This window comes from Pleurodeles waltl, chromosome 8 (genome assembly GCF_031143425.1).
Source record: "Pleurodeles waltl isolate 20211129_DDA chromosome 8, aPleWal1.hap1.20221129, whole genome shotgun sequence".
Classification (NCBI taxonomy): Eukaryota; Metazoa; Chordata; class Amphibia; order Caudata; family Salamandridae; genus Pleurodeles; species Pleurodeles waltl.
In genome coordinates, this window is record NC_090447.1 from 1,361,596,055 (window position 1) to 1,361,617,946 (window position 21,892).

The 21,892-nt window shown below is 45.8% G+C and overlaps 1 protein-coding gene across 3 annotated transcripts in view; it reads left to right on the plus strand.

Annotated features, from left to right (window-relative positions):
• Positions 1–201: 201 nt before the first annotated feature.
• TRPC6 (transient receptor potential cation channel subfamily C member 6) overlaps positions 202–21,892 on the plus strand; it is a 401,605-nt gene continuing 379,914 nt past the window's right edge. For all 3 annotated transcript variants that reach the window (XM_069202381.1, XM_069202378.1, XM_069202380.1), the window contains exon 1: positions 202–968. In XM_069202381.1, the coding sequence (XP_069058482.1) occupies positions 282–968 (687 nt within the window). In that variant the 5' untranslated portion in view covers positions 202–281. The remainder of the gene's footprint in view (positions 969–21,892) is intronic.

The window sequence follows — 21,892 nt, forward strand, 5'->3', positions numbered from 1 at the left end:
GATGAGTGGGACTTTTGACCGGTAGAGGTGAGGTAATCCAAGGATGTGGTCATGGGGTGAGCGCCAAAAAAGACTGTTGTACAGGGCACCACCAGAACTAAAGCCAGCCCTGGTTAGAGGACGTATTTATCTAATTAAGTGATGTACACAATGTTGGGTTTTATATATTAATGGCGGTTATATTCCAATACAGACGAAGTCCTGAGAATAGACTAACAAACTGCCGTCAGACAATACACCGGGAGAAGGGAAGAAGGCAAGCTAATCGGGGACCAGCGTACATGTTCAATGACCGCTCGACAAGTCTCTCTTTAGATGAAGAACGTTTCTTGGATGCAGCTGAATATGGAAATATTCCTGTGGTGAGAAAAATGATTGAAGAATGCCTCTCACTGAATGTTAACTGTGTTGACTATATGGGGCAGAACGCTTTGCAGTTAGCTGTTGCCAACGAACATCTTGAAATTACAGAACTTCTCTTGAAGAAAGAGAATCTGGCACGTGTCGGAGATGCATTGCTCCTGGCAATAAGTAAGGGGTATGTTCGAATAGTAGAAGCAATCCTGAGCCATCCTTCTTTTGCTGAAGCCAAGAGACTCACAACAAGCCCCAGCCAATCAGAACTCCAGCACGATGATTTCTATGCATATGATGAGGACGGGACAAGGTTCTCGCATGATGTTACACCCATCATCCTGGCTGCCCACTGCCAGGAATATGAAATAGTGCACACCCTTTTACGTAAAGGAGCTCGTATAGAAAGACCTCATGACTATTTCTGCAAGTGCAATGAATGCAGCGAGAAACAGAAGCATGACTCTTTCAGCCATTCCAGATCCAGAATCAATGCTTACAAAGGACTAGCAAGCCCCGCCTACCTCTCCTTATCCAGCGAAGACCCAGTTATGACTGCCTTAGAGCTCAGCAATGAGCTGGCTGTACTGGCGAACATTGAAAAAGAATTTAAGGTAGGTGCCTTTTCAGCACTTGCTTATGGTATTTCTTCACATTGTATGTATGATATGTTTAGTCAATCATGCCTCTTGGTCATCACTGCTTTGAATAGGTATTAGAGCTTTATTAAATGAATGAAACACACCAATTCAATAAATACACCAAGCCAGACCTAAAACCATATAGCATGTAGAGAGGTGGGATTTTATTGATATCTTCTCATATTTATATGTAAGATTGTTCTAGAATTTCTATCAATTCTTGAGGCATCAGCGTAGTAGAAGGGGGAGGATAAACTCCATGGGCAGCACATATGGTGGACTGTAAAACAATATGTGCACAATCCCTTAATACCTGATTCTGTTTTTAATGGATGATGGACTTTGTATCCAGTGAGTATATGTGTGAGCATGTTTGTGTGCACGCGGTAAGAAATCTAAAAACCATTTATATCATGATCTGTCCAGAAATGCAACAGATTTTAAATTGTAATTCACAAATGCAGAGTGTTTCAGCAAGAAGCACATGTAAGCACAAGAATCACCTCTGAACAGGTGAGACGTGTATTGCTTGTTCATGACTGAATCCAGTTGAGTGATACACATTTAGTAATGGTGCTGGAAAATCCTATCTTTGGTTCTTTAGTAAAGTTTTACACATTTTCCAAAACCACAACCTAGCTTCATTCACTCCTAATAAATCCAACATTGGAGGAATATTGAGGTTGAAATGTACACTACTCATGTGAGGTGAGTAGGTATGCTTCTGTGTTGTCCCAAAACCCGAAAACCCATCACCATTATACAATTTCCCTAATCAGAGTTTAGACTGAGGAATGACAGATCAGTGTTTTATCCATTATACCTCACAAATCTTCCAGTTCTCATAAAGCTATCACCGGTGCCTAGTTTGTAGAAAGAAAAGTGCTAGGCCTCTCATCAAAAAGCCACTGCAGCTTGACACACAGTGCCACTGCTATGCTGCCAATGATGGTAAAATCACAACTAATTATCACACTCCTACAAGTGTGAAAATTCAGACTATTCCAGGTCCCCAAAGCTATAAGAAAGGCTTGAGTGGCACTTAATTGTCATTTTTAATGTTTATATAATTAATAATGAACTGTTTTTGTGGTCATCTCTAAATTAGCCGGACATTGCCACCTTGTGGCAGATTGCCCCAAGTACTGGCGTTAACAACTAGGTGCCGGTGACAAGCACCGGAAACCACTGGCTCAAATTAAGCACTGGCTATCACACTTAAATTTGATTTGTGTGTGTGTGCCCTTGGAATCTGGGGTTTAGGCAGGCAGAGTAGCATTAATCACAAATTAATTGAATCAATAAATTCATCATACATTTATTTTTCGAAAATGTGCATAAACGATTAACCAGCATGTTCGATTGTTAATTTTTCCAAATTGTATTTAGTGTGGAAACCTCCAGAAATGTGCCCCATAATTCTTCTTAATGGGGTTATTTAGGAGAAGTTCACAATCACAGGAATGTGCTCTTTTGACCTGAAACTGAGTGCAGCTCTCTATCAGATGAATCTCAAAATGTGTAATGTATTCTATAAATATGGTGGCTCAATAAAAGTAGGACAACTACTTAGATCCAACACAGGTAGACATAAAATGACATCACTTAGAAATCAATCTAAGCGTGGATCTATTTCTATCCTCCCATACTTCAGTGTCTGGGGCTCATCCCTTCAGCTCCAGAAATGGAGACATTGCACTCCCTCTGTCTCAGGAACAGCCTCTCATCTTCTGTCATGTGATGTATTACATTTTCTACTAGCCATACCTTACATACACACTCACCATGTACACGTGATGGATGTCAGTGCAAGGTTCTTGGTGTCATATATAAGCATCAGGCTTGTAATTAAAATTAAAATAAAACAGACCTATTTGCTATGTGAGAAATTGGTTTATTAGTTGAGGTGCAATGAGGTCCACTACAGGTAATAAAGTCACTGTCTCGTTAGGTCTAATAAAATGTTTTTGTAATTTAAACCCGAGCTCAGCCCCTGGTAGCTATGGCACAGAGAAGACAGGCTTAACTTATAAGAACTGTGTGAGGCACTAACAAATACCAAATAAGTTAAAAAGTAAAAAACACAGCACAATAAAAACCTCACCCAATCTAAACAATAAGAGAGACAGGAAATAGGGATTTTAGAATATTTAAGTAAAATTAGTGCCAACAAGTAAAGGCTCTGGTACAGTCTATAGTCGTGGTAGACTGGCACCTGGGAGCAATTTTGTGGCGACCACAATAAAGCACTTGTCAGTTATACCAACATGGTTCAATCCAGTTGGAATTTTCACTTTTACCTCTGAAACAGAAGTTACAATCCTTCAGTGGAGCAAGGCTATTTGCTGTATCCAAAGAAGTCTTTACAAAGTTTGATAGGCGTTGGATGAGGTCAGGGAGAAACCATTTCCTTATCGGGAAAAGCTCTGGGACAGAAAATTTGATTACGTACCACCAAGATAATAGTCCACTAGCAAAATTTGAAAGCAAACAGACTTTAGGTTGAATCACAGCAGAGACTACTCTGCTTCCACTGTGATTACATCCCTCTGGTAGCCCTACCCAGTAAGGGCTACCAGAAGCAGACCTCTAATTCTGCTCATCTATTTAAGTTTAGCGTAGTTAGAGGTCTGTTTTTACTACCTGTCACCACCAGGAAAACCCTGGCAGTAAAGGGTATTGAAAATTGCTCTGTGCTGTCCTTGCCATGGGAGAGGACTCCCATGGTGAGGGGAGCATTTTTGTTTTCAAAAATAAAATCCTACTTCAGGATTTTCTTTTTGAAAATAAAAAGCAAAACAGTTTGGTGTAGGGTGCCGTCATGTTGTAAACAGAATTGATAGGAACCAGTTCCTATCAATGCATTAGAAATAACCACCAGCTTGTTGGTCATTTCATAATTAGACCGGTGGCACCTCTGTCAAGGCGACAGAGTCATTTATGAAGAATGCACAATACTCCAGCAGGTCTAAGCTATTGCTGTATCAGAAGTTGAGTTCTACAAAGCTGGGTACCTTCTCGTCGAGTCTCAGCAGACTGGACTTGCTGCTGCAGAGAAGCTCTGAGCAGAAAAAAAACCTGTTTCTTCAGCCCAGCGAGGTTGAACTTTGGATTGATAGGCTGGGGAGATTTGTCAAGGTCCTCCGGAGGTCATGGTTCCAGAAAAATCCCAGTTGTCTTTAGAGCTTATAGGAGATCTCCAGTTTGACACAGCCAAGGGTCCCAGGACCTCGGCAACATGACTTGAGGGTCAGGAATCACCCAAGCAGAGATCACCAGTAGGGTCTTGCTCTGGTCCAGTTGGAACAGGTTAGCTGTGTACTTCAAGGAAAAGGCTTCTTGCAGCTTGTTGTGGCCCTAAAGCTTAAACAGCCAACTGACCCTTAGAGTCCACTGCTTTGTCTTGTGTACATATGGGATTAGGTCAAGCCCTTCAGGTCTCAAAGAACAGGTGCAGTATTTTTCTGTTCTTCTACAGGTCCAGATATTTCTGAAGAGGATGCCCAGGGATGCCACATTTATGCCACATTATTCCACATTTATGCCTGGCAGCACTTAGTGGATGTGAGTGACATCTGACCCCTACATAGCCAATAGGGTAAGTGTTCCCATGGCTAACCGTACCCAATCTTGCAGCACTTTCTGTTTTGTCCTGCTGCAAACAATCCCACTGTGCCCCTTACTCTCATACTCCAAGATGAGGAAACCCTTCTTCCCTTATACAGAGTTTGTGTGCCCTCTAGAGGTATGGTTAGTTTAATGATCAGCAGCTCCTCATTGGTCACTTCACACCAGTTCTGGGATAGCTTTCACCCCTCCCCACCCCAGGTTTGGTGCCTGCCTAAGAGGACAAAAGTTTGAGCATTTCCAGTTGCCACTAAATCAGATGCTTGTGACAGGGAAGGCCCATTTGAAGTAAACTAAACCTTGACACACCCCAGCTGTTCTTCCTACTGGGAGAACAATTACACCTTCCCACACCCACGCCTTTGTCTCTGTTCTGGAAGCAGTTTTCACACCTCATCAGGGGCTATTCACAGGCTTGGCTACAATGGGAGAGCAAATGCAAATTAACCACCATGGGCTTCAAGCAGGGAAAAAGTAACTTTCTAACAGTAGCTTTTCCTTAATATTTATTAACAAGCCAAAATCACTGTTGAGTTGGGCTTTTATTAAATATTGAAAACAGTTGCTTAATAATTTTTCAAGCTGATACCTAACCAGAGAAAGCAGAATTAATATTTAATGGTGTTCCCCAGTAATTGTCTGTGGACCAGCAAGCCTTGCTACAGTGGAAATAGCTTTTTGGTGCTAGTCACTGTAAGTACATACTAATATAAATGTCCTGCTTTTGAGTGCACTACTCACTCACAGGGTCTCAAGGCGCTGGGGGGTGTATCCTCAGAGATCAGTTGAAGAGCCAGGTCTTGAGGTCCTACCTGAACGGAGGCAGCGATGGTGACTGTCTGAGGTGAGGAGGTAAGGTGTTCCAACATTTTGCTACTAGGTATGAAAAAGATCTTCCTACAGCCGAGGACTTCTTTATGCGGGTTACGTTGGCGAGCAACTGCTGGGAAAAGTGGAGAGGTCTGGAAGGGGCTCACCAAGTGATACGGTGGTTGAGGTAGCTAGGTCCACTGTCGTGGAGGGCTCTGTAGGTGTGTACGAGTAGTTTAAAGTTGATCCTCTTCTCGGCGGTGAACCAGAGGAGGTTTTTCAGGTGTTCTGTGATTTGTTCTTGGCAGGGGATGTCTAGGATGAGTCTGGCGGGGGCGTTCTGAATTTGTTGAGCTTGTTTAGGTTCTTCTTGGAAGTTCCAGCATAGAGGGTGTTGCCATATTCTAGTCTGTTTGTGATTAGTGCATGTGTCACGGTTTTCCGGCCGTTGGTTGGTATCCATCTGAAGGTCTTCCATGGGAGTCAGAGGGTGTGAAAGCAGGTGGGGGCGACGGAGTTGATCTGACTGGTCATGGTGAGCGTTGAGTCGAGGATGACACTGAGGTTTTGTGCATGGTCAGTAGGGGCCTGCCGAGTGTTGAGGGCCACCAGGAGACGTCCCAGGCTGATGGGGTGGGTCCCAGATGAGTATCTCGGTTTTACCAGAGTTCGGCTTAAGCAGCTCTCCCTCATCCAGGTGGCAACCGCTTGTATCCCATCCCTGAAATCCTTCTTGGCTGTTAAGGAGTTCTCGGTCAGGGAGATGATCAGCTGGGTGTCATCAGCATAGGAGACGATGTTCATACTGTAGTTCCTGACGATGGGGGCTAGTGGGATCATGTAGATGTTGAACAGCGTGGGACTCAGCGATGATCCTTGGGGTTCTCCACAGCTGATGTTGGTGGGTTTTGACAGGTGTGGTGGGAGCCTGACTTTCCGTGTTTTTCCTGCCAGGAAGGAGTGTATCCATCGAAGGGCCTTGCCACTTATGCCTGCTGCGTGGAGTCTGGAACATAGTATGCAGTGAGACACTGTATCAAAGGCAGCTGAAAGATCAAGTAGGATGAGGGCTGGTGTTTCTCCATGATCAAGGAGGGAGCGGATGTCATCTATGGCGGTGACCCGGGTGATTTTGGTACCGTGGTTAGTTCTGAATCCTGATTGGGAGACGTCCAGGATGTTATTGTCCTCAATGTGTTGGCGTAGCTGAATGTTGATTTCTTTCTCTGTGACCTTGGCTGGGCAGGGCAGCAGCGAGATGGGGCGGTTTTCTTGAAGCCCGTTGGGTCAGCTGTGGGTTTTTTCAGAAGTTGGCGGACCTCTGCCTTCTTCCAGACCTCGGGGTAGGTTGCTGATTCTAGGGAGCAGTGGATGGTCTTGCAGAGTTTGGGTGCGATCGAGGCGCTGGCCTTGTTGAAGACGTAGTGTGGGCAGGGGTCATTCGGGGCTCCAGAGTTGATGCTACTCATGATGGAGAGGGTCTCATCCATCATGAGAGGGGTCCAGGCATGCAGGAGTACTGGGAGTTTGGCGGATCCTAGAAGGGGTGTTGTATGTGAGCTCAGATCGTCTTGGGATCCGAAACTGTTGTAGATGTTGTTGATCTTCCGGTGGAAAAAGGTGGCCATGCACCCTGCCTTGTTGGCTGCAAAACCCACATAGGGGGTGACTTGTTATCACTTAAAAGGAAGACTTTCTCCCATACAAAATAGTTATTTGGAGAGATTGAGCTGCAGGTTTAAAACTGCAGTAGCCAGGTGGTACTGACAGGACTGGAGTTATGTTTCCCTGGTCACACTGGTGGCTGGCACAGCAGTGCAGTATTCCATAGGTAGCATTTAACTTTCAATCCTATTGATGTATTTTGGGTCCCATGTCCTCATAGAAAGTTAAATGTGCCTATTGGGAGTTAGCCAATTTCAACTTGCGTTAGGGATCAGGGTACAAGCACTGGGCAATGGACAGAAGTACTCTATAATGCAGAGTCTAAAAACCAGCCTCACATGTCAACAAAAAATGGGGATGTCCACGCAAACAAGGTCATTTTCTCTCAGTAATGACAATGGTTTTTTTTGTAAACATATGTCTGTAAAAGAGGCACACATTATGATAACCATTTGCTCTCTCTCTAGAGCGTTTGTGAAACTATTGGGAATGGGATACCATACTTTAAGCCAAAATAATTAAATATTGAACAGATCGTGAAATGTTGTTGAAGAAGTATGGATTTGCACATAATGTTCCAATTTCCAGCTCAATTGAAGGCAATGGTGGTAGAACAAGTCTGCATTTTGTCTTATTCTAAGCAGTCATGTGACTGAGCAGAATGATGACATAAAGCTGATAATGGGCCATTTCCTATCCGGACACTTTCAGAAGAAGGGTATAACAAAAAGAACTGTGGAGTACAATAGTGATGACTAAGGACACCATGGATCAGTACAGATGAAGAGTTGTTAGGGGGACTACAATGTGGCAGCATAAGCGCAAGGCTGATCATAAGAGAAGAAAGTAGAGCAGATGAAATGGAGAAGACCGACTGTGACAGGAGAGAGGGGAAGTGGGTGCTCCTAACCTAAGCAACTAGAAACCCAACATATTGGGGACTGTAACACAAACGGGATAAACTACTTAGAGAAGAGTGGAAAGTAGGAAGATATGCAGGCCTAATTCTACCTATTGCAGGCAACAGTCAGATTTTTACTGGGATGGCAGCTAAATAATTGAAAGACAGTTGGGGGACCAATGATTTGTGGAGAAAGGTAACATTGTGCATTAGTGTGCTTTGTATGGAGTACATATCTGGCTATCAAAGAGAACAGCTTTATGGGTGATGGGGATGCACGACAAAGGATGGGCATGTGCCACAGGCTTGGGTCAGTCCTCACATCTCAGAACCACATCTCTTATGTACTCTGCATGCACACATACAGATATACAGAACATTTTCCACAGTATTCCTACTAGGACCAGGGAGAAAGAGGTTGTTGGTGTGGTGAGGCCACCAAGAGTCTACCACCTCTTAATCACAGTGCTTCCTTACTAAGAGGGTGTTGTTTTCCCAGAGGTTGTGAGTACCAGAGCCTATCCCTCAGCAGAACTATGGGGTCAAAGCAGTCCTCTTTTATATGACACAATAAAGATACTGGCTGGCAGTCCTGGGACATAAATTCTTATGCGTCACTGATTTGCTGCTATTTTGTCTGTTTGTGTTCTAAGTTCTATTTCCTTTCTGCTATGAAGGAGTGGGTACCTACATGCCCAACAGTAGATTCTGATTGAGAACAGACCCCCATCAGCCCCGTAGGGTATGTAAACCCCTCTTGGAAGAAGAGTGCCTATCCCAGTTATTGTTAGAAAGCTTTACTGACATTCCTCTTTGTTATTTAATTTGGAATGGTTAAATATTCCAATCATCAAATATTCTTTAAAGCAGTGCTCAGTGTATATATATATATATATATATATATATATATACACATATACATACGTGTATATATGTATATATATATATATGTATATATATATATATATATATATATATATATATATATATATATATACTCTTTCTATCTACATTTCATTTATGTGTGCCTTCTTTGAATTGCACATTGAAGGGCCAAAAAAATATTAAAACTGTCTGCGTACTCTGGTTACAAAATAAACACAACACCAAGAATTAACCAAACACTGGCAATGACAACAGGTCTTGGTTTAGATCAGTGGTTCTTAACCTGTGGTCCAGGGACCTCTGTTTGCCCACAAATTAACCCCTTCACTGGTAAACCTTTTCCCCCTCCTGTGCTAAGCCTTTTGTTGGCTATTTGGGGTAGTTTGCGCTTAGGCCCCCGTAACGTTTGTCTGCATAAGCTATCCATGACACATTTGCACCTTTTTTCCAACATCCTGGGGATTCTAAAGGTACCCAGGTTTTGTGGATTCCCCTGGCGGAGACTGAGAAATTAGCCAAAATACAGCTAAGATGTGTGTTTTGGGTAAAAATGAGAAAAAAGTGCTGCAGAAGAAAGCATCTGTTTTATGCCCTGCAAATGGCATCAATGAAGGGTTTGCAGTGCTAAAATCACAATCTTCCCAGCTTTTGGGAACAGGCAGACGAGAATCAGAAAACCACATTTTTCAACTCAGTTTTGGCATTTTACTGGGACATATCCCATTTTTCCTATTTATTGTGTTTTCAACCTCCTTCCAGTTAGTGACAGAAATGGGTGTGAAACCAATGGTGGATCTCGAAAGCTATACATTTCTGAAAAGTAGACAAAATTCAGAATTTAGCAAGGGGTCATTTGTTTAGATCCTTCAAGGTTTTCCTGTAAAAGTTGAAATAAAAAAATGAAATTGAGTTGGAAAAAATAGCCATTTCTGTGTATATTTTCATCTGTAACTTTTTCCATCTATGGCAGTTCTTCAACAGAAATATACCGTTACATCTGCTGGACTCTTCTGGTTGTGGGGATATATAGGGCCTATAGTTCACCAGTTCACCAAGAACCCAAGGTACCCAGAGCCAATAAATGAGCTGCACCTTGCAATAGATATTCATTGTGAACCACGTATACAGCAATTCATTTGGTAAAATGTAAAGAGTGAAAGATAGGTATTAAGGAAACCTGTGTATTTCCAAAATGGGCACAGGGTATGGAGTGAAGAAGCTATGGTTATTTGCACATCTCTGAATCTGGGGTTACCCATACTAGCATGTGGATTACAGTGAATTTCTCAAAATTGCTTTTTTCTTACACACTGTCTTACATTTGGAAGGTGTAAATGCAGAGAAAGACAACTGCGAATAACAATTGTTCTGTTTTTCTATGCTCCTCCAAATCTCCAAATAAAAATGGTACCTCACAATTTTGCACTGAAAACTGATGCTTTTTTGGCAAAGCTTCTAGCTGTGGATTTTGGGCTCTAGCTCGGCACTTCGAGAAACCTAGCAAACCTTTACATTTTTTTAAACTAGACACCTCAGGGAATTCCAGAAAGGGTGACTTGGGGGCTCTCACCAGGTTCTGTCACACATTTGTATAAGAAAACACGTTTCCTCACATTTCGCTGATGGAAAGTTTTGGAATCTGAGGGGAGCCAGAAAGTCCTTCCACCCAGCATTTCCCCAAGTCTTCTTATACAAATTGTACCGCACTTGTCTGGGTAGGCCTAGTGCTTGTGACAGGAAAAGCTGCAAAACGTAACGTGGACACATCACATTTTTTCCACTGAAAACCAAAGCGTTTTTTGTAAAGTGCCTAACTGTGGATTTTTGAGGACTGTGGAGACTGAGAAATTAGCCAAAATACAGCTAAAATGTGTGTTTTTGGGACAAATGAGAAAAAATTGCTGCAGAAGAAAGCATCTGTTTGGCTCTAACTCAGCCAGCACCTAGGGAAATCTACCAACCCTGCAAATTTTTCTAAGCTAGACACCTATGAGAATCCAGAATGGGGTGACTTGTCTCACCTGGTTCTGTCACCTATTTCCTTTGCAAACCTCAACATTTGTCTAAAAAATACATTTTCCTCACATTTCGGCGATGAAAAGTTCTGAAATCTGAGGGGAGCCACAAACTTCCTTCCACTAAGCATTTTCCCAAGTCTCCGAATAAAGCTGGTACCTCACTTATGTGGAAAGGCCTAGTGTCCGCAACAATGAAGGGCCCAAAACGTATTGTGGAAACATCAAAATTATTTATCACAAAATGATCTATTTTTGCAAGGGGGGGACCTGCGTTTTTGGTCCCAGCAGTCATCTAGGGAAACCTACCAAACCCAGACATTTCTGAAAACTAGACAGCCAAGGGAGCCCAGGGAAGTGTGGCTTGCGTGGATCTCCCATCGTTTTTATAACCCAGAATCCCCTGCAAACCTCAAATTCAGCTAAAAAATTTAATTTTCTTCACATTTTTGTGTGGGATCACTGTGTCTGCACCAGTTTTTTACCACCTAGCGTTCCCGTCAGTCTCCAGATAAAAATTAAACCTCACTTGTGTGGGTGAGCTAAGTGCCTGCCAAAGGGAAGGGCCAAAAATGTTTAGAAATTGAGGGGGAACCAAAAGGGTAGTTTTTTTTCATACATTTTTAGGCTGACTCTGCTTTGGGTACCCATACAAGTCGGACAGAATTTTTAGCGGTACAGATGGGGCAACGCTATCTGGTAGGACTTTTATGGATTCCAGCACATTCCAGAAGTTTCCATCACAGAAATGTAAGGAAATGTGTGATTTCAGGCAAAGTTGAAGGATGAAGTGCATTGTGGGTCAGAAAATGGTGTGGGATGCATGTGAAGCACCTCACTTTGGACTCCCCCAGATGTTTAGTTTTCAGATGTGTCTGTGTCTAGCAGGTTTTTCTAGGTGGCAGCATAACGAAGTCCAAATAGTACAGCCGCTCACCTTTGCAAGTGGGACGATATTGGGAGTTAGCCAAGCTCTTTTGGCCCATATGTAAAATCAAAACCCAAGAGTCAAATGTCCTCTTGCATGCCATTGGAATGAGATGCTCTAGTATTTTCTGTTGGAGTGGGGGGGCATAACCATGCCCATGGTGATGGGCAACCCCAACCCTTTTTTAAATTTTCATGGCATCTAGTGGGCTGCCTGAACCCCTGGGGTAAATCAGGGTTAATTACTCCATCTGCTCCCCAGGGGGGCAGATAAACATTGTCCCAATTTATTTAGGGTGGAGGCAGGGCCATACCCCAACCCCTCTTTTTTTTTTTTAAGTCCCTGGTGTCTAGTAGGCTTTTTGCCCCTGGTGGGGACAGATCAGAGGCTATTACCCCCATCTGCCCCCGGGGGGGCAGAAAGACTGTTTACATATTTGGGGTGGGTGGGGGACATTGGTAACCCCATTTTGGACAGCTCCCCACCCCAAAATCTGAAAAACAAAAGTAATCCCTGATGCAAAGTGCGCTTTCTGCACCCATGGGGGTGGGGGCAAATCAGGAGCTATTGCCTCCATCTGCTCCCCCAGGGGGGCAGAAAGACTGTTTACACATTTGGCAGTGAGTGGAGGCCCACTGTCATGCACATTTTATGCAGCCCCCACCCCAAAATTCAAAATTGAAAAAAAAAGTAATCCCTGGCGCCTAGTGGGCTTTATGCTCCCAGGTGGGGCACATTGTTGGCTGTTGCCCCTATCTGCCATCCTGGGGGGGAGCAGAAAGACTGCTTACATATTTGGTTACATATTTGGAGCTGGGTGGAGTTTGGAAAAAAAAAGTAATCCCTGGTGCCTAGTGGGCTTTCTGCCCCTCATAGGGGCAGAAAGGCTGTTTACAAATTTGGGGGTGGGTGGGGGCATTGGCATGCCCGTTTTGGGCAGCCCCCCACCCCAAAGTCTGAAAAACAAAAGTAATGCCAGAGACCTAGGGCCATATTTATACTTTTTGACGCAAAACTGCGCTAACGCAGTTTTGCATCAAAAAAATTAGCGCCGGCTAACGCCATTCTGAAGCGCCATGCGGGCGCCGTATTTAATCAATGACGTTAGCCGGCGTTAGCCGCCGGCGCTGCCTGGTGTGCGTGGAAAAAAACGACGTACACCAGGCAGCGCCGGCGTAGGGGGATATGGAGCTTGGGCGCCAAAAAATGGGGTAAGTCAGGCTGAGGCAAATTTTTCGCCTCAACCCGATTTGCGCCATTTATTTTTACTCCCAACCCCCATAGAAATGACTCCTGTCTTAGCAAAGACAGGAGTCATGCCCCCTTGCCTAATGGCCATGCCCAGGGGACTTCTGTCCCCTGGGCATGGTCATTGGGCATAGTGGCATGTAGGGGGGCACAAATCAGGCCCCCCTATGCCACAAAAAAAATATATATATACTTACCGGAACTTACCTTAATGTCCCTGGGATGGGTCCCTCCAGCCTTGGGTGTCCTCCTGGGGTGGGCAAGGGTGACAGGGGGTGTCCCTGGGGGCATGGGAGGGCACCTCTGGGCTCCTTCCGAGCCCACAGGTCCCTTAACGCCTGCCTTGTCCAGGCGCTAAAAAACGGCACAAAAGCGGCCGTACGTCATTTTTTTTGACCCGCCCACTCCCGGGCGTGAATTTTGCCCGGGAGTGTAAATACGGCGCACATGCCTCGGAGTAAATTTTTTAGACGGGAACGCCTACCTTGCATATCATTAACGCAAAGTAGGTGTCCACGCTAAAAAATTACGCAAACTCCATGGACTTTGGCGCTAGACGCGTCTAACGCCAAAGTATAAATATGGCGTTAGTTTTGCGTCGGAATTGCATAAAAAAAAACGACGCAATTCCGGCGCAAACAGAGTATAAATATGCCCCCTAGTGTTAGACTTTTCATCCTTGGTGTGGTCTTTCTTACCTTTTTGCCTCTGTTCCCCAGGTTGTTGATGTGTGCTGGACTCTGATTTCACTGTTTTTGTTACTCTGGGCACTTTACCACTGCTAACCAGTGCAAAAGTGCAAGTGCTCCTTTACAAAATGTGTATGTAATTGGCTTATCCATGATTGGCATATTTGGTTTACTAGTAAGTCCCTAGTAAAGTGCACTAGAGGTGCCAGGGCCTGCAAATCAAATGCTACTAGTGGGCCTGCAGCACTGGTTGTGCCACCCACATAAGTAGCTCTGTAATCATGTCTCAGACCTGCCACTGCAGTGTCAGTGTGTGCAGTTTTAACTGTAAATTTGACTTGGCAAGTGTACCCATTTACCAGGCCTAAACCTTCCCTTTTCTTACATGTGAGGCACCCCTAAGGTAGGCCCAAGGTAGCCCCCAGGGGCAGGGTGCAGTGTATGGTTAAGGCAGGACATATAATAATGTGTTTTATATGTCCTGACAGTGAAATATTGCTAAATTCGTTTTTCACTGTTGCCAGGCCTGTCCCTCTCATAGGTTAACATGGGGGCTACCTTTAAATCTGATTAAAGTGTAGATTCCCTTTGGGAGCGGATGGACATGTGGACAATTTAAAAGTACATCTTTTAGTAAAGTTGATTTTAAGATTGTGTGTTTGAAAATGCCACTTTTAGAAAGTGAGCATTTTCTTGCTTATACCATTTCTGCGACTCTGCCTGTTTGTGGATTCCCTGTCTGCGCCAGTTTGATGGTTGGGCTGATTGCACCTCACACTAGACAGTGACACAAAGGGAACTGGGGTGTAGCCCGCATATCCTGATGAGCCATCTGTGCTAGGAGGGAGGGGAGGAGTGGTCACTCACACCTGAAAGGGCTGTGCCTGCCCTCAAACAATGCAGTCTCCAACCCCCTGCTGAGTGTCTGGGGCTTGGCCTGGGCAAGGCAGGATTTCACCTTCACAAGAGACTTTACTTTGAAGTAGGACTACTTCAAAGGAGAAAATGGGTATAAGAAGGGCACCCAAAACCACAGACTTTAGATCACTTCTGGACATCAAGAAGAATCTCTGCCTGGAGAAGAGCTGAAGAGCTGAGGAGAAGTGCTGCCCTGCCTATGACCGTGCTTTGTGGAGCTATCCTGCAGTTGCAGCTTCTGCCAGAGTAAGAGGGCGAAGACTGGACTTTGTGTGCTTTCCGTCTTGTGAAGAGATCTCCAAGGGCTTGATTTAGAGCTTGCCTCCTGTTGTTTGAAGTCTCAGGGATAGCAAAGACTTCTCTCTGCCAGCACATGGAGTCTCTGGAGAGACTCCTGCTCCGACAAGTGGCGCCCTATCCAGTCCCTGGGACCTTGAAAGGAAAGCTGGTGGAAATCCAAGGAAATCGACTTCGGCTGACTTCGGACCCACGCTGCAGCTGAATCCGGTGACGCCGCCTGCAACCGACTCCGTGATCTTCGCTGGAATGCGCCGACCTTCGCAGGGCCGATGCCGCTGCAGCCCCGCTGAAGTCCGTGGCTCCGTGGAAGTTGCTGCACCACGTCATGACTGATGCTGCTCGAAGTGTGCGGATTCAACGTTTCACACCGAGCTGCGATCCCTGACTTCGCGCATCGACTTGTTTTCACTCTATACTGTACTTGGGGGTCTACGGGACTCCGTGTTCGGCGCCGCTGATGTTGGCCTGTTGGGAACGACTCCGTCACGACGCCGTGTTAACACCTCATCGAAGCATTTTGTGTTTCTAAGCGCTATTTTTTAGTTTAATCTTTAAAAATTCATAACTTGACTTGTGTATGTCGGTTTTTTTTGTTTTGGTCTTGTTTTGATTAGATAAATATTTCCTATTTTTCTAAACTGGTGTAATGTCGTTTTGTAGTGTTTTCATTAAGTTACTGTGTGTGTTGGTACAGATACTTTACACCTAGCACTCTGAAGTTAAGCCTACTGCTCTGCTAAGCTACCAAGGGGGTAAGCAGGGGTTAGCTGAGGGCGATTCTCTTTTACCCTGACTAGAGTGAGGGTCGTTGCTTGAACAGGGGGTAACCTCGCTGTCAACCAAAGACCCCATTTCTAACATTGGTGATCAGCGGTTGGGATTTTGGACTTGTATTTGTACTTGACACACAGTGATTAATTGTACACTACTATTTTGAGTGCAGACCACTATGTGACCACATACTACTTGTTGGGTGATCTTTAGATTTTTCTCTTTGGGACTGTTTTTGTTCTACTCCATTTTTGTCACTGATTCCTTGATTGACTTTCTTTGGAACTTCATTTGGGAACTTGTTTTTCTGCTGTTGGTTTCTGAATCCCAAGCTGCATCAGTTGGAGCTGACTATGACCTTGAGAAATTGGAGGGTTATACCAAGGCTCAGTTCAAGCAGTTCTGTAAAAGTTTTGACTGTCCCATTAAGAGCTCATCCTTGAAGGAGGAGCTGCAAAAGGCGCTGAGGGCCTGGGTGACAGCCAAGAGCACTGAAGGGCACACTGAGGATGAGGGAGATGAGGAGGAGGAGGAAGAATGTTCAGTACACAATGGTATTGTGGGTGGGCCTGTTATGTCCAGGGAGAAGGTCTCATCCAAGGGTCTGACACCTGAAGAGTTGCAGGACAGACAGGCAGAAAGGGAGAACCAATTGGAGCAGAGAAGGCTAGCTCTTGAGGAGAGGAAGTTAGCGATGGCTCATGAGCTTAGCCTGAGAGAGATGGATCATAGAAGCCAGTCCAGTAGAGATGGTGGCAGCAACCCTACAGTGCAGCCTGAGAGGAGGGTGCACATTCCTAAAGACCTTGTGAAAGATTACATGAGGGATGATGACATATACTTGTGGCTCAAGGGGTATGAGTCTGCTCTCCACGTGAATCTGGTCCCTGAAGCTCATTGGGGGGCGGGTCTGTGGAAGCACTTTGAGGTAGAGGGGAGGGATACACTGCACAGCCTTAGGGGATGCTCAGAATCTCACCTACTCTAACATGAAGGATGCCTTGCTTACAAGGTATGGTCTTACCCCTGAGCAGTACAAGGATAAGTTTAGGTCCTACAAGAAGAAGGAATCCCAAACACGGTTGGAATGTGTTGATTCTTATTGCAGGTCACTGGATGGTTGAGTGAAGGGCAGTAAGGTAACTACGTATGAGGGGCTTTACAATCTGATTGCTTGGAAGCACTTGTACAGTTTATGTTTTCCAGAGCTGCGCCAGCACCTGATTGACAGCAAGTTGACTGACTCCAGGAAGCTTGTGCAGGAAGCGGACCGCTGGGAGAGCACCAGGGTCCAAAAGAGGTATGGGGGAGACCATGCCAAGGGTGGGCAGGGTCCCTCTCAGAAAAAAGGGGTGGTAAGGGTAAACAGGGGGAGTTCACTAAAGGGCCCCAAACTGATTCCCAGGGTAAGGATTCCCAACCCCTCAGTGAAAAGAAGCCATGGTTCTCCAAAGGGAAGCCAGTGGCAGGTGGTACCCCACGTAAGTGGTATGCATGTGACAAGGTGGGTCATGTGAGGGGGGATTCTGAGTGCCCCAAAAGTACAGCGGCACCCACTGGTGCGCTGTCTCAGGGTTTGGCCAGTGTAGAGCTTGGGGAGGAGTTGGTTTCAGCTGGGTGGGAACCAGCTAAGATGACCCTTGTCTCACTAGGCGATTGTGAGATGGTACAGAGAACCCTAGTGCCTAAAAATACTAAGAAGTACAGGCAGTGGGTGACCATTAATGGACAGAGGGTGGAGGCTCTGAGAGACACAGGAGCCAGTGTGACTGCAGTGAGGAGTCAGCTGGTGTCTGAAGAGCAGATTGATCCCCTCGTACTTCACCAAGTAGTTGCAGTGGACAACTCAGAGCGCCTGTGCAGAGTGGCGCAGGTTCCCTTTGAATGGGGGGGTCTCAGGTTCCTTGAAGGTAGCTGTGAGTCCAACCATGCCTGTTGATTGTTTTCTAGGCAATGACCTGGAGGATTCCCCTTGGAAGGAGGTAGAACACAGGTCTCACTTGGAGATGTTGGGTCTGTCTGGGTGGGTATGCGTATCCACCCAGTCAATGGCAGCCCGTCAGGGTAATCAAGAGCCCCTGGAGCCTGAAACTGTGGCCCAGGGGACCGCCAAGAGAGGAAGGGGAGGGGGCGCAGGAAACCAGCCCCAGAAGTTCCCACGGTCCGGGAGGAGGCGGAGCCTGAGGGTGACGCCCCAGAGCCTACAGGGGAACAGGTGGCTGAAGTGGGGGAGGTCCCTGAGCTGCTTCAGTGGCAGCAGGAAGGGGGGCCCACCAGGGAAGCATTCTGTGCAGCACAGAAGACATGCCCTACTTTGGAGGGTTTGCGGCAGCAGGCTGCAGACCAGGCGGCTGGCAAGGAGCCAGATTTATTGGGAGGATGCGAGCCTAAGGTTCCTGAGCCTGGGTCAACCCGTGTGCTGGTGGTACCCCAGTGCTTGAGGGCCTTCCTACTTGGGTTGGCTCATGATGTGCCGTTAGTTGGGCATTTGGGGCAGGACAAGACCTTTGAGAGGCTTGTCACCCACTTTTACTGGCCCCTAATGCGCAGGCACTCAGATGCACATTGCAGGTCTTGTCAGACTTGTCAGGCAAGTGGCAAGAGTAGGAGGAAATGTAAGGCTCCCCCCCCAGCCTTTGCCTGTTGTCAGTACTCCCTTTGAGAGGGTAGGCATGAACATTGTGGGGCCCCTGGATCCCAAGACAGCCCTGGGCAACAGGTTTATCCTTGTCTTGGTGGACCATGCCACCAGGTACCCAGAAGCCATTCCTTTGAGATCAATCACTTCCCCTGTGGTGGGTCGTGCATTGATATGGGTTGTTCCCCAAGCAAGTGGTATCTGATAGGGGTACCAAGTTCATATCCACGTATATGAAATCTCAGTGGAAGTAGTGTGGGGTAACCTACAAGTTCACCACCCCTTACCACACCCAAAGTAATGGTCTGGTTGAGAGATTCAACCGCACCCTAAAAGGCATGATCATGGGCCTGTCAGAGCCCTTGAGGCGGAAGTGGGAGGCCTCTCGCCATGCCTTCTGTTCGCCTACAGGGAGGTGCCTCAAAAGGGGCTTGGGTTTAGTCCCTTTGAGCTGATTTATGGCCACCCTCTGAGGGGACCTTTGAGTCTGGTTAAGGAAGCTTTGGAGAAGGCTCCTAGTAAACCCCCCCAGGATGTATTCAGTTACATGCTGGCATTGAGAAACCAGACTGCCCGCTTCAGGAGTCTCGCTCAGGAGAACCTGGAAGCAAGCCAGGAGGACATGAAACGCTGGTATGACCAGAATGCCACTCTGGTCGAGTTTCAACCTGGTCAAAAAGTGTGGGTGATGGCACCAGTGGAGCCTAGGGCGCTCCAGGATAAGTGGACTGGGCCATTTGAGGTGGTGGAGTGCAAGAGTGAAGTCACCTACCCTTTAAGGGTCCTGCATGTCAACCGCCTCAAACCTCACTTTGAACGGACTGAACTGTCCATGCTCCTTGCGACAGATGATGGGGTAGAGGAGGAGAGTGAGCCTCTTCCTGACCTCCTGTCTGCAGGAGAAAAAGATGGGTCAGTGGAGGGAGTGATCCTCTCCCCCTCCCTGACAGAGGAGCAGCAAGGTGACTGTCGCCACGTGTTGGGACAGTTTTCCTCAATGTTTTCCCTGATCCCAGGAGTCACACACTTGTGCACACATGATGTGGTCACTGGGGACAGTACACCTATTAAACAGAAGGTTTACAGGGTGACTGACAGGGTCAGGGCATGCATTAAGGATGAGGTATCCAAAATGCTTATCCTAGGGGTTATTGAGCACTCCAGCAGTCCTTGGGCCAGCCCAGTGGTATTGGTCCCAAAGGCTGCTGCACCTGGTGCCACTCCAGAACTCTGGTTCTGTGTGGACTACCGGGGACTCAATGCGGTCAGCAAGACTGACGCACACCCCACCCCCGAGCTGATGAGCTCATTGATCAGTTGGGAGCTGCCCAGTACCTCAGTACGTTTGATTTAACTTATGGGTACTGGCAGATTGCCTTAACTGAGGGGGCCCAGGAGAGGTCAGCATTTCAATTTAAAGTGATGCCATTTGGGATGAAGAATGCCCCTGCCACCTTTCAGAGGTTGGTCAACCAGGTGTTGGCAGGACTGAATGAGTTCAGTGCCGCATACCTGGATGACATTGCTGTGTTTAGTTCCACATGGGAGGAACACCTGCAACACCTCTGGAGAGTGTTAGAGGCCCTGCAGAAGGCAGGCCTCACTATTAAGGCAAGCAAGTGCCAAATAGGGCAGGGTTCTGTGGTGTACTTAGGACACCAGGTGGGGAGTGGCCAGGTGGCACCCCTACAGCCACAGGGGTTAACCTGACTGCCAACCAAAGACCCCATTTCTAACACCTAGTTGGAGATCGGGCCTATTATCTGTCTCCCAGGGGGCAGAAAGACTGTTTACATATTTGGGTGTGGGTGGGGGGCATTGGCATGTCCAATTTGGGCAGCTCCCCACCCCAGAGTTTGAAAAAAAAGTAATGCCAACTACCTAGTGGGCAATCGGGGGCAATTGCCCCATCTGCCTCCCGGGGGGGCAGAAAGACTGTTAACATATTTGGAGGTGGATGGGGGGCATTGGCATGCCCTCTCTCGTCAATCCTCAACCAGGGATCCACTGGGGAGGGGTACCATTTAAAAGGGGAGATTCTCCTCGATGCTGAGGTGGCTGGGGTAACCCCCTGAGCGCCAAGGCAGGGAAAGTGAAGTAAGCTGATCGGTTCATTTCACTTTTGTTTTCATTAAAAGGACGTCACCATGCCGTTCGGTGAAAAAAAAAAGAAACAGCTTCGGGAGGTGGGGAAGTTGTTCTCCACCTCGCGAGTCTGTTTCTTTGTAAAAGAAATCTCTCTGGTGCCCGCACCAGAGCGATTTCCTGCTTGTGTACCAAGAATGGCTGGGAGCCGTCCTCCACACACAAGCACCTCGACGGAGGACGGCTCCCAGCCATCCTCTAAACAGAAGGTGTTAAGAGATTAATAAATGCATATAAATAAAAAACAAAATGTAAAATTAAAAAATGAAAGCGTTCTATAAAATGTGTAGTAATTTGAAAATTGGACGCTAAAAATTAAGCTAGTATCCTCATATTGATTTGTGGGATACGTGCAAATGCATCCAAGAGAATATAGACATTCTGCCCTTACTTTTGCCCATTTTGCGTCTTGACAAGAGACGTGCTTAACTTTAATGTTTAGAGACGTTGAATTTCCCGAACTTTAATGCTAAATCCTGATGCCTTGCTGATCAGCTGATGTCCTTAGGACGAAGACTGACTCTGCTTTGCTGATCCATACTGCGGATAGGTACTATAACATATACTGTGATTATGATGCATATTTGCTTTTTCTTTCTAGGTACCAACTGCATTGTTTTGATAAAGACATAGTTAGATGTTTTCCAAATTTGTGTTACTAAATTGTTTTCCATGAAGCCCAACATGCTGATGCTAATCTGATGCTTGTTAAGGATCCACACTAATGAAACCATGATAACAGGGACTAATGCTTGGTGAATTTCTCTGCTAAACTTCATGTATACAATTACATTGGTGCAGCTGACTTTGTTACTGATTTGCACCATAACGTTAGAATGTGTTGTAGTTCAAGCTTTGATTAGATTACGTTTGTTCCTCCGCTTTGGACAGCCAGTATTGTTTCTATATGTGTTTCATCTTATTTTGAGATTAATCTACATGACGTTAGCATTGTTAATTTAGGGAAATAAATATTTTAACTTTTACTAAAAGGTGTGGTTATTCATGACTGAAAGGTCATGTTGCGTGACAATTACTGACTCCATTAGTTATTGAGGTTATTGATTACTAATGATTATTGATTATTGTGTATTGATTATTGATTATGTACTGGAGCTATGGTAATAACATCTTAATCGCGAGTCAAAAGGTTCATCGACCTATTTGCGTCCCCTTGTAACTTTACTTATTAAGGCCAGACGCGCTAAGAGAGATTGTAGCAGACTGATGGTTCAGCTCCTTAAGAGTTTACCATAGACGACCAGTATAGAATAATAGGCGAACAAAAACTGGTAGTAGGATTGAAGGGGTAACTAGAGATTATAGTTGCTTGATGAGCTGGTCCTTTGAGAGTTCA